The sequence below is a fragment of the Nicotiana tabacum genome, chromosome 14 (assembly GCF_000715075.1).
Source record: "Nicotiana tabacum cultivar K326 chromosome 14, ASM71507v2, whole genome shotgun sequence".
Taxonomy (NCBI): Eukaryota; Viridiplantae; Streptophyta; class Magnoliopsida; order Solanales; family Solanaceae; genus Nicotiana; species Nicotiana tabacum.
In genome coordinates this window covers 32,349,732-32,360,914 of record NC_134093.1, presented here as the reverse complement: position 1 = coordinate 32,360,914, position 11,183 = coordinate 32,349,732, and the positions used below count along the sequence as shown (strand labels likewise).

Genomic DNA, 11,183 nt, shown 5'->3' with positions numbered 1-11,183 from the left:
CGATTAAGCAAAATAAGAAATAACTCCACAATACGAATTAAAACTCTCAATTAATTTCAACAATTATCAAGAATTGAATCCCTAATCAAGTTGTCAAAATACCGTATCTATCAACACCCTAATGGAATTTACTCCATAGCAATGAAAAAAGTCATCTCAATAAGGTTTAAAACTATACAAGACATCAATGATAATGATTCGATACAAATTCCTGTATTGCATCGATCGTTGATTGAATTCTTGATGAATTCTTGTGTCTTCTTGCCTTGGTTGGTTCTTCAATTTTCCGTAGGTCAAAAGTCCTTCAAAATATATGTTTTCAGTGTATTTATACTAAGTAGGAATGAACCCGGACGAAACTACCCTCTTTGAGCCAAAGTGAAAAAACCTGCAAACTTTTTACATTTCATGCATCGCACAGTGCGTCGCATTAGTGTAGTTTACACAATTGCAAACTCTCTGAACTCCCAGTGTCTGACAGACTTTTGTGTTAGTACGTCTCAATAATGCAATTTCTTGTCAGACGACAAAACTCCTAGTCTCTAAACTTGTCAACTTCTGACACACATTTGCACTAATGCGTCACACACTGCTACGCTTAATGCGTCACATTAGTACATTTGTTCTAGCCCTTGCACTTTCTTTCCACTTTCGCATGCATCGCCGGTCCACGAGCTCCGGATGTGATCCCAGTTTAATTCTTTGGATTTTACTCAGACTACAAAGCTCCAAATTTTTCGATTTAGCTTCAATTAATCCTTTTAACTCGAAATCATTTTCTGCAAGACATAAAACATGTAATAAGTGTAAATCACTATCGTTAAGCTCAAACACACGTAAAATATAGTAATTAGAATGTAAACTACAGCTAAAATACAGGTTTCTAGCATACCTTCAAGTCCTCTTGTCCTACTCGTATGTGCTCTCCACTAGTTTCAAATGCGCTACTTTCTTAGCTTCCACTTTTCTTTGGATCTTTTCATTTCGCCACCAATCCCTTTTCTGCCTGCTATAGTAACCCTTGGAGACCCCTAACAGCTCTCTCGCAGCCTCCGTAATGTAGTTATCCGTCATTATCCACATATCACTTGTGTTCCCACTACTCTTCCATACCCCCATAGCCAACAGCTTCTCCTGCAACTCCTGAACTTTGTCCTTAGTCAAGGCTTCCTACTTGATCTTCTGTTGACCCCATGCATCCCTCTTCTTCCTCTTCATCACAATGTCTAGGTCCATCACCAAGAGCCTATACTGGGTCGCGAGGTTCTCACTCAGGATAACCTTACAATCTCTGCACAGACCTTTACCACACATTCTGTAATCAATTTGGGTCTTGGCCATCGTACTTTGGAAGGCAACTAAGTGTTCCTTCCTCTTCTGAAAACTCGAGTTTGCTATCACCAAATCGAACGATTTAGCAAACAAAGAAAGAAAAAAGAATTTCCCTTGTTTTGTTTCCGGATTAGAAAAACATCCATATTTTTAATCTCTTGACAAGTTGACTTCTATTTTCTTCTTCATTTGTCCAACAAAAAAACAAGACGAAATTTGATTTTCTCACTTTCTCTTTTATTTTCTCTTACCTTACCTAGTTTAATCCAATTATAACCTAAGGTAAAGTAAGTTGTTTGTCCCTAATCCTAGTGCCTGAAATCACATCTCTAAGGTTTCTTGAAAATGATAAAAATGCACCACAGTTACGAAAGACGATAACCTTGGGTTATAAATTTCTTACAAAGCAGTCTTTCCATTTGGTACGAAGGATAGGAGAAAGAAAAAAGGGAACTGTGATGAGTTTGTGGCGGAGAGGAGGGTGGTATTGGCCAAACTTTACATACGTATACACTCGTCACTATTTCGTGACAATATTGATATGCACTTTACATACGTATACACTCGTCACTATTTCGTGACAATATTGATATGCACTTTACATACATATGTATGTATACATACGTATTGTACATGTATATACGTTACTACATGTGTATAAGTTACATACGTACATGCATATACACGACATGCATTACACACACATGGTGTTGGATAAGTAAGTGGTAATAAAAAATTTAAGCTTGATCTTTGTTCTTTTTTTAATTTTCAAGGTTGATCTAGTTGAGCGGGTTACTGGTTTCTCACTAATTATCAAAATGTAGTCAATTGCACACTATCTCCTTAACAAGATCCTTAATTTCTCCACAAAGATAGTAATTTGTTGATTTACACATTCCTACTCTGATATTTAGACTTTATTATGTAATCTTATATCATGCTTCTGTTTTTGGTAAGTTGTTATGAAGTACTTCTCCATAAAATACCACAAGGTGCATTCGTATAAAAACAAACACCAATTAAGTTCTTTCCTTTTCCTTTTTGGTAGGTAACTACTAGCAATGAGATCACTTCATTGCTTCCTCTATCTATAAAACATCCAAAACTAAAGTAATTTCAAACAAAGAAGAAAAACCTTGAGAGCTTTTCCAATGGAGGAAATACAAGATACTAATACTACATCTCTTAAGGTTCTAATGGTTCCATGGTTAGCTCATGGCCATGTAATTCCTTATTTAGAACTAGCCAAGAAACTCTCCAAAACCAATCTTTTCTTCATATACTTTTGTTCAACACCTATCATTCTTAATTCCATCAACCAAGAAAATCTACCAAAAAATATCCAACTAATAGAATTTCCTTTACCATCATCAAAACAACTTCCTAGCCATAACCACACCACCAATGGCCTACCCAAAAACCTCCTTTCAACCTTAATCCAAACTTTTGGAGAAGCTAGTTCAACCTTTGGCAAAATTCTTGATTCCCTCAATCCTGACTTACTTATTTTTGATGGTTTTCAACCATGGGCACCAGAGTTTGCTTCTTCAAGAAACATTCATGCTATTTATTTCCTAGTAGTTGGCTCTGCTTCTATATCCTTCTTCTATCACCATTATTTGTATGTTGGCACAAGAAACTTTCCATTCTCAGGAATTTTTCTTAAGGATTATGAGGCAAAACAACTCCAACTCGCCGCGAAAATGAACTCCCTTGGACCAAATGTTGCTTTCAATGGGGTTGAAAAATCCCATGATATTATTTTGATCAACACTTGTAATGAAATTGAGGGAAAGTATGTGGATTATCTCTCAACTCTAAGCAAGAAAAAAGTCATACCTGTCGGTCCACTTATTCGTGAAATGAAAACAAGTATGGAGAATGAGGGAAATGACTCCAAGATTATACAATGGCTAGACAATAAGGATGAGTCCTCATGTGTTTATGTTTCGTTTGGAAGTGAATATTTCTTGTCCAAAGAGGAAATTGAAGAAATAGCTCATAGTTTAGAGCTAAGTGAGTTGCACTTCATCTGGATACTAAGGTTTCCATTAGGTGAAGAAATTAACATTGAAAATGTACTATCAAAAGGTTTTCTTGATAGAGTTAAAGAAAAAGGTGTCATTGTGGAAAAATGGGCACCTCAAGCAAGAATTCTTGAGCATGCAAGTGTTGGGGGATTTTTGTGTCATTGCGGATGGAATTCTATACTAGAAAGTTTACATTTTGGAGTTCCTCTTATAACCATGCCTATGCATCTTGATCAACATACTCATTCAAGAATGACGGTCGAGCTAGGGACAGCTATGGAGGTTGTGAGAGATGAAAATGGGAAACTGAATAGAGAAGAGACAGCCAAAGTGATAAGAAATGTGGTGATGGAGAAGAATGGTGGAGAAATTGTGAAGGCAAAGGTAAGAGAATTGAGGAAAAAGATAAGTGAGAAAGGAGAAGAAGAGTTTGATCAAGTGGTTAAGAGGTTGTTGCACCTTTGTACCAAGAATAAGCAATGAACACAAGATGGCATAAAAGATGAATGGGTTGGTTTCTTTTTTCTGTGGGGGAGGGGGGGTTATGATTTTTGAATTGAAATGCACTTTTCTTTTTGTTCTGGAAATTTGTGATGCTTTTCTATCTTAAAATAAAAAAGAGATTCTATTAATATTGCAACTACACTCTCTTACTTATTTCACATTGTGGTCTATGTCTTCATCCTAGATTCTTTATGATAGAGTCCATTTTTTTCCTAAAAACTTAAGTTTTTGCCGGTGGCCTTGCAAACTTAAGTTGATTCAATTCAAGTTCAAAACTGGTTACGTACGTCCATCGGGTTTGGATTCATCACCCCAAATTGAAAATTAAAGAAATTGGCGGTGAAAGACCAGACCGCCAATTTTTCAAGTTTTTCATGATTGGAAGTGCCTTCACTCATTTTGTCGTTCTTACTTTATTTTGACTTTACAAGGGTTAATTCACGTAATTTTTGAAGTGATATAAAATGTGATTCAATTGGTCGTAGCAGTAAGAACTTACATTCAAAGAGAGTTTAGCTTTAGAGGAACTACCAGCAGAAAATTGCTTAAAAGATGTTAATATAATGTTTGATACAATTGATACTCGAAAATGAATGGGGAACTTGTATTTACTACGCAAGTTGGGCTATGCTTATCAAATTCCTTAGGCATATATACAAAGTTGTAGATTCACAGAATTTCGTTTGGCTTACGCATGCATATGTTTTTGGTTCTCTTTTCAATTGGTTGGCAAATTTTAATTCATTTCGCATATACTTTCTTTGACTTAAAATCCTTTTCCTTAATGTTGTATCATCAATTATCTTTAGTGAATTATACATAAAGTACACAAAAATAAAAAAGGAAAGAAGAGCCAGAAAGTAAACTCTTTAAAAGTTTCAATAGAACTTAAAGTTCACAATCAAGATTCACATAAATGACATCTCTTAACGACTGTTAGCTACAAGAAACATTGTCCAGATATATACATATTAGCATATCCATAGTGCGAAAAGAAAATACAATAAGATCAAAATGTGAGCAACTCCCTTCTGCATCCATTTTTCTTAAGGACTATGAGATAAAGCAAGCTTCATCGCGTTGAGTCCTCATAGAACCATGGTAAAGAAAAGGTTTTGGAGAAATTGAGGCAAACATACATCGATTTCCTATCTATTTGAACTGGAAAAAAGGTAATACCTGTTGGTCCGCTTGTTAGAGACTCTAATACAGATGAATCTTCAGAGATCATCCAATGGTTAAACGAGAAGGATCCTGCTTCAACTGTGCTAGTATCCTTTGGAAGTGAGTGTTTCTTGATTAAGGAAGAGATGAAGGAGATTGCACAAGGGCTAGAGATTGGCAATATCAACTTCATATGGGTAATCAGGTCTCCGGTTGGGGTTAGAGGAAGAGGATCCCCAGGCTAGAATTCTTGCTCATTCTAGTATTGGTGGTTTTGTGAGCCATTGCGGATGGAGTTCTGTAATGGACAGAATAAATTCCAGAGTCCCTATTATGGCCATGCCACTGCAATTTGATCAATGTATAAATGCTAGGCTGATGGGGATGGCTGGTGCTGGAGTAGAGGTGATAAAGGCAGGTGATGGGGGACTGAACACGGAAGATAAGTAGAGCGATAAAAGATGTGGTTGTAGAGATAACAGGGAAGAAATAAGGAAAAAAGGTACGAACAATGGGCGCTAAGATCAAAATGGGAGCAGATGAAGACATAGAGCTACCGTGATTTAAGAGCTGGCAAAACTCTGTGAGAAGCATAAACAACAGGAACAAAACCGTGGTTCTTGAATTGCTCGATCATGAAATGGCACATTGGGTTGAAGATTTGCATAGAAAAGAGGACAACATTAACTGAAACATATACACAATACAAAACTACATAGTCCAAGGCATAATGGAACAAAATCATTTCCCTTTGTAACATCTGTGTTTTGCTTTCACTTTTTGAAATAATATCTAATACAACCATTTAATGATTTGTATGCATTTTCTTTAAATAATGGCTTGTACATAACCAGCAACAAGCGTTTCCTGTCTCAGGTCTGTTGTGTATATCTCACTGACGAAAGAATCTCAAAAAACCTTTTACTAATAGCAAAACTTGATGATTTTAGATCATCTATCAACCAATGCCTATAAATCACAAAACCAGTCCTAAATAAGAAGTAATTCTCTCTGAATATTCTCTACGATATCGCTTTTGTTATGTCCTATCATTACTGTGATTGTTAGTATCGCTATCCGATGGTCACTTACAGAGATATTAGCAGCCAAAACTTCAGCCTGATGCTTGTCAAGAACACCGAAAATCTTGGTCAGCAGCCCTTGACTTAGCTGAAATTGGATCCCAAAAAATGCTAATCCTTTCGAGACAGTAACATTAACAGAGGAAACCCTGTTTCTGCATTGAGATAAAGCTGGTTTATCAACCACCAATTCTCCCAAAAATGACTTCTTCAAATTCTCCAACCTTACTATTTCTTGCTCTAGGCGCTTGATGTAATCTGTAGACTCTGCTACAATGTTCTCTCTTGTTTCCTGAAATTTTCAAAAGCCAAGAAAGAAACAGTGACTTAGCCATTATGTATCCAGTATTACCTAATATATGCATCACATTTTTATTTACATATGAAGTTAGAATAAAGGGCAGCTCGGTGAGTACGCTCCCGCTATGCGCGCGGTTCGGGGAAGGGCCGGATCACAAGGGTCTATTGTACGCAGCCTTATCCTGCATTTATGCAAGAGGCTATTTCCACGGCTCGAACTCGTGACCTCCTGGTTACATGGCAACAACTTTACCAGTTACGCCAAGGCTCATCTTCTGTGAAGTTAGAATCTAAGCAAAAAATAGATATGTATACCATAGTCTAAGGAACTTACTGCTAAATTACATTTCGGGAAACAAATCTAGTAACAGTTGCAATTGCAGATATAACCATTCAGATTGCAATTTTTCCTTATTTTACTGAATCAAAACTAGAAGATAAAACATAGTGCCCTTAGGCTTACTTTTTCCTTTATTGACTGAGAAAATGGGCATATTTTTTTATACAGAACACACACACACACACTACTCAAATGACTAATTCAAAACGTGACTTAGACAAACAGTCAGAATGAAACTGAGATAACCACAAAAAAATAGCATCAAACTATAAGAACATTTTAACAATACCCAAATAATTACGAATTTTCACAAACAAACTGAACCAAAATACAATACACAAATGAACTAAAGGAAACCCAATTGCTGAATTGAAAAAGCAGAAGAAGGGAAAATGACCTTATGGACGTGGGAGAGAGTAGGGACCAAAGATTGAAGAACAGAATACATCTCAGCCATTTTCCTTCTTCCCTCACGTCCCTTCTGTATATTAATACTCTCATTCTCATTAATAGGACCTTCTTTTCTCTGCCTTTTCCCATAATTTAATGAGCTACAACCCACCATCGCATTCGTAGTAGAAACATCAGTCAATGGTGGAATGCAAGTATCTTTGTACCCTTCCATTACACCCATAAATAATCTCTCTATTTCTTCCTCTTCTGTTTCTTCTCTCATCATTTCTTGCCACATTTCTCCTCATCTGTTTTTCATCACTCAGCTATAACTATTATGTATATATGTGTGTGTATATATATAGCCCCCCCCCCCCCCCCACGCGCACACACACACACACGAAGAAGAGAGAAGGGAGTTGGTTAGAATATGTATGATTTATGCAGTTTTGCACCAACAAATGATAATCTTTTATTTGATTCTGTTGCAAATTTTGTTTGTGTGGGGTATATGTTTTTTGAGACTTGAATGGTGATTGATCACTTTATTGAATCTCAGCTGTCCGTTTTTTTTTCAACGGTGATGATTGTTCTGAAAATTTTCAAGATTTACGGTGCGGTTGTGTTGCTTGTGTAGTAAAAAATTGCTCATCTGATTCTGAACCGCCGAAACAAACATCCATGTGGGTGGTAGGGTAAAGGGGTAGGGGGGAGTATGTACTTGGGCTGTAAGAAAAGTGAAAATTTTATACACTTTAACCAATAAGAATGGTGAAATATCAAGTGAAGTGAATTGGTATAGGGAAAAAGGCCAAATTTGTCCATATACTTCGGATAATTAGTCACGTTTATATCTGTTTCTATTTTCCGTCTAAATTTATTCCCACCATTAACAAAGTAGATAAAATCATCCCTAACCCTAACGGATTTCCAACATGGTAATGGGACCTCTCACTTAAACTGCCAACTGGGCAATTATCAGCCCAAATTTTAAAAGGCTCGTGCCCATTTCTTTGACCCAAAGACCCGTGCCCATTAATAGCTAGTGGCTACTTCTCCTCTTTCTTAGAACCCATAAGTTAGACTATGGAAATTTTAGCTTAACATTGCTCAAGTGAAAAATAATAATAATAATAATAATAAATCATCTCCATCTAATTTCGTCTTCTCCATTTCACCACCACCACAACCAACGTGTTCTTCTTCTTTTCCATTTTTGGCCATTAACGTACTTTATTTTTTAAAACCTTTTTCAGCCATTTTCTTCTACATCCATTTTACAACTTTTTTCTTTACCTATTTCATCACAAGAATCAATCATGTAACAGGCGAAATCGGAGTTTTTTTCTCCCAAAAGTGGTACCCCATCAGCTGCAGCAGCAGCCTCTACTTTGCAAACTAGAAAAAATCTGTTCTTTTGACCAATCAATTATTGTTTTTTAGCAAAGCCTTGAAATTTTTGGAACCCATAAGAAGATAAAGATAGAGATAATCCTTCAAGGGGTTTAGGTTTAAGAGAATTAAAAGAATTGAATTTGTGCCTTCAATGGGTAAAATGTTCTGGTTTTGGGTTTAGAAGGCAGAGAAAGAAGCCCTTTTGTTTGTAGAACAACTTTCATTTTTGTTAGAGACACTCTCTCTTGTTCTTTATCTCTACAAGTCCAAGAAATAATCTAAATATTTGAGCTTTTAACAGGTTAATAACAAAAAGAAAGAGAAAAGGAAAAGAGAGATAAGGTTGGCGAAGAAGAAGATACAACCAGAAAGAAATGGGCACGGACCTTTTAAAATTTGGGCTGATAATTGCAGTTGGCAGTTTAAGTGAGGGGTCCCATTGCCACGTTGGAAATCCATTAGGATTGGGGGTGATTTTATCTACTTTGTTAACGGTGGGGACAATTTTAGACGAAAAGTAGAAACGGCTATAAACGTGAATAATTACCCAAAGTATAGGAACAAATTTGGCCTTTTTCCCATTGGTATATCATTTGATCTCAAAATCAAAATTTACTATTTAAAAATTACATATAAATTTTTTCTATAAAGTTCACTATTTTTCTAAACAGATGGAGTAATATCTCATGATTAAAAAATAGTAACTACACTACTCTACTTGTTTTACTGTTTGACCATACCTGAGCGTAAGCAAATGTTAATGATGGGTAAAACTTATATTGTTTACATTGTCACTATCTTAATTTACCAGATTAAATGAAGTGAGAATGTGTAATAATTAGACATAGTTTAGTGATAGTACCAAAAGCAAACATAGGGTATAATTGAGCTATTTCCGATAGTTCGATGACATTTTTGGACCTTTTTCGTAGATTTTTCGTACAATTTTTTTGTCCATTCAATAAATGATACTTACCTTCTTTAGTGCATCATCAATTCTTTTAAGTGTACTCAAGTCTACCTAACTCTAGTTAGTTCGTTTAGGTAGTTAATGTTATTAGAAGTAAAGCAAGTAGTTAGCTAGTGAGTATAATGTGTATAAATAGAATAGCAAAACAAAGAATTAGCTTGTACAGTACATTTCAGTCAATAACAGAATCAATTATTCTCTCACTATGCCAACTGTCTTCTCGAAGCTTCTTCTCCCTCTTATTCTTCTTCTTCTTCTCAAGCTCCAGCCTCCATAGCCATGGAAGTTAATATGGTATCAGAGCTTGCATCGTCGATCTAAGCTCAGTCTTCCGCTCGTTCGATCTCTGCGTCACCTCAATTCAGTCACATGGTATTGAATTGTCACAGAGTGACAGGGGATTGAAGCTAGGATTTTTTTAAATTACTTAAAATCGAGTTGAATTGTACTCGACGCAGCTGAAAATGACGATTACAGATGAAGACAACAATCTCTCACCGGCGAATGCCTCTCCGACATCCAGTGTGACCAGATTCTCCACAATCGACCATAATCATTCTCTCTACCTACAACCTACAAATACTCCATGTAGTTCTCTGATCTCTCTTCAATTGACTGGTTCAGACAGATATGCTATATGGAGTAAATCTATGCGAATTGGTTTGTTAAGTAAAAGCAAATTAGGATTTGTTGATGGAAGGTATCCTAAGTCTAAATTTGAACCCGAACTACATGATCAACGGGAAAAGGTGAATGCAGTAGTTCTGTCATGGATAATGAATGCAGTACGACCAGGATTGCTAAGTAGTATTGTGTATGCATCCAATGCTCACAGGGTCTGGGAAGATTTAAAGGAAATATTTGACAAGGTGAATGGCTCTAGAGTACTTCATCTCCACAGAGAGATTCATACTTTTACTCAGGGAACTATGACTGTTTCTGATTACTTCTCTAAGCTTAGATATTTGTGGGATGAATTTGATGCACTCATGCCTTGCCCTGGGTGTCCATGTCCAGAATCTAAAAAGTATGCTGCTCAATTTGAATACCATAGACTTCTACAGTTTCTTATGGTCCTAAATGATTCCTACTCACAAGCTAGGAGTTAGATTATGATGATGTCGCCAGTTCCTAACATCAACAAAGCCTACTCTTTACTTGTGGATCTTGAGAGTCAGAGGAGCCTAGCAAATTTTATACAAGTAGTACATGTTGCAGAAGTTGCTGAAGGCACTCCAATGTTTAGCAACAGAGGTCCAGTAGCTGCAAGGGGGAATCCTAGGCCTCAGAAGAAGATTCCTCAGTGTGAGTACTGCCATTGCAAAGGACATACAAAGGAGAACTGTTACAAGTTGATTGGCTATCCCTCAGACTTCAAGTCTAAGAAGAAGGGAGGTATTCCTAGAGTGTATGCAAACTATGCAAGTCCAGCAGTAGGTCATGTCCCTGGTGAGTGATGCCTGCAAGTTCACTAACAACAATCCTCAAATGCTCTTTGGAATGCAGAATCAACAGAGCCTTCAAGTACCTCAGCAGCTTATTCAACAACCTACTCCTTACTTCACACAAGAATCATATCAGCAACCACAACCAATGCATCAGAAACCCACTCAGCAGCCTGCCCCTTTCTTCACACAGGAACAATATCAACAAATTGTTCATTTGCTCAACAA

At 36.6% G+C, this 11,183-nt stretch overlaps 2 protein-coding genes and 1 pseudogene across 2 annotated transcripts; 2 read left to right on the top strand and 1 right to left on the bottom strand.

Moving 5' to 3' along the window:
• The first annotated feature begins 2,290 nt into the window (after positions 1-2,290).
• Positions 2,291-5,483, top strand: LOC107815783 (UDP-glucosyltransferase 29-like; annotated as a pseudogene).
• Positions 5,484-6,020: 537 nt separating this feature from the next.
• Positions 6,021-8,876, bottom strand: LOC107815786 (uncharacterized). The gene is made up of 2 exons (XM_016641415.2): positions 7,150-8,876; positions 6,021-6,404 (listed from the first exon to the last, which is right to left on the bottom strand). Exons 1-2 carry the CDS (start codon positions 7,441-7,443, stop codon positions 6,021-6,023), a joined length of 678 nt encoding a protein of 225 aa, XP_016496901.1. The 5' UTR covers positions 7,444-8,876.
• A 1,098-nt stretch (positions 8,877-9,974) lies between these two features.
• LOC142168875 (uncharacterized) lies at positions 9,975-10,619 on the top strand. The gene has a single exon (XM_075230043.1). It carries the CDS (start codon positions 9,975-9,977, stop codon positions 10,617-10,619), a length of 645 nt encoding a protein of 214 aa, XP_075086144.1.
• The last annotated feature ends 564 nt before the right edge of the window (positions 10,620-11,183 follow it).

Excerpts from the sequence above, each read along its gene's own strand:
- LOC142168875 (XM_075230043.1), top strand. The coding sequence starts at position 9,975 with ATGACGATTACAGATGAAGACAACAATCTCTCACCGGCGAATGCCTCT.
- LOC107815786 (XM_016641415.2), bottom strand. The coding sequence starts at position 7,443 with ATGTGGCAAGAAATGATGAGAGAAGAAACAGAAGAGGAAGAAATAGAG. Across the intron at positions 6,405-7,149 it reads CTCTCTCCCACGTCCATAAG|GAAACAAGAGAGAACATTGT; the intron begins GTCATTTTCCCT and ends TGAAAATTTCAG.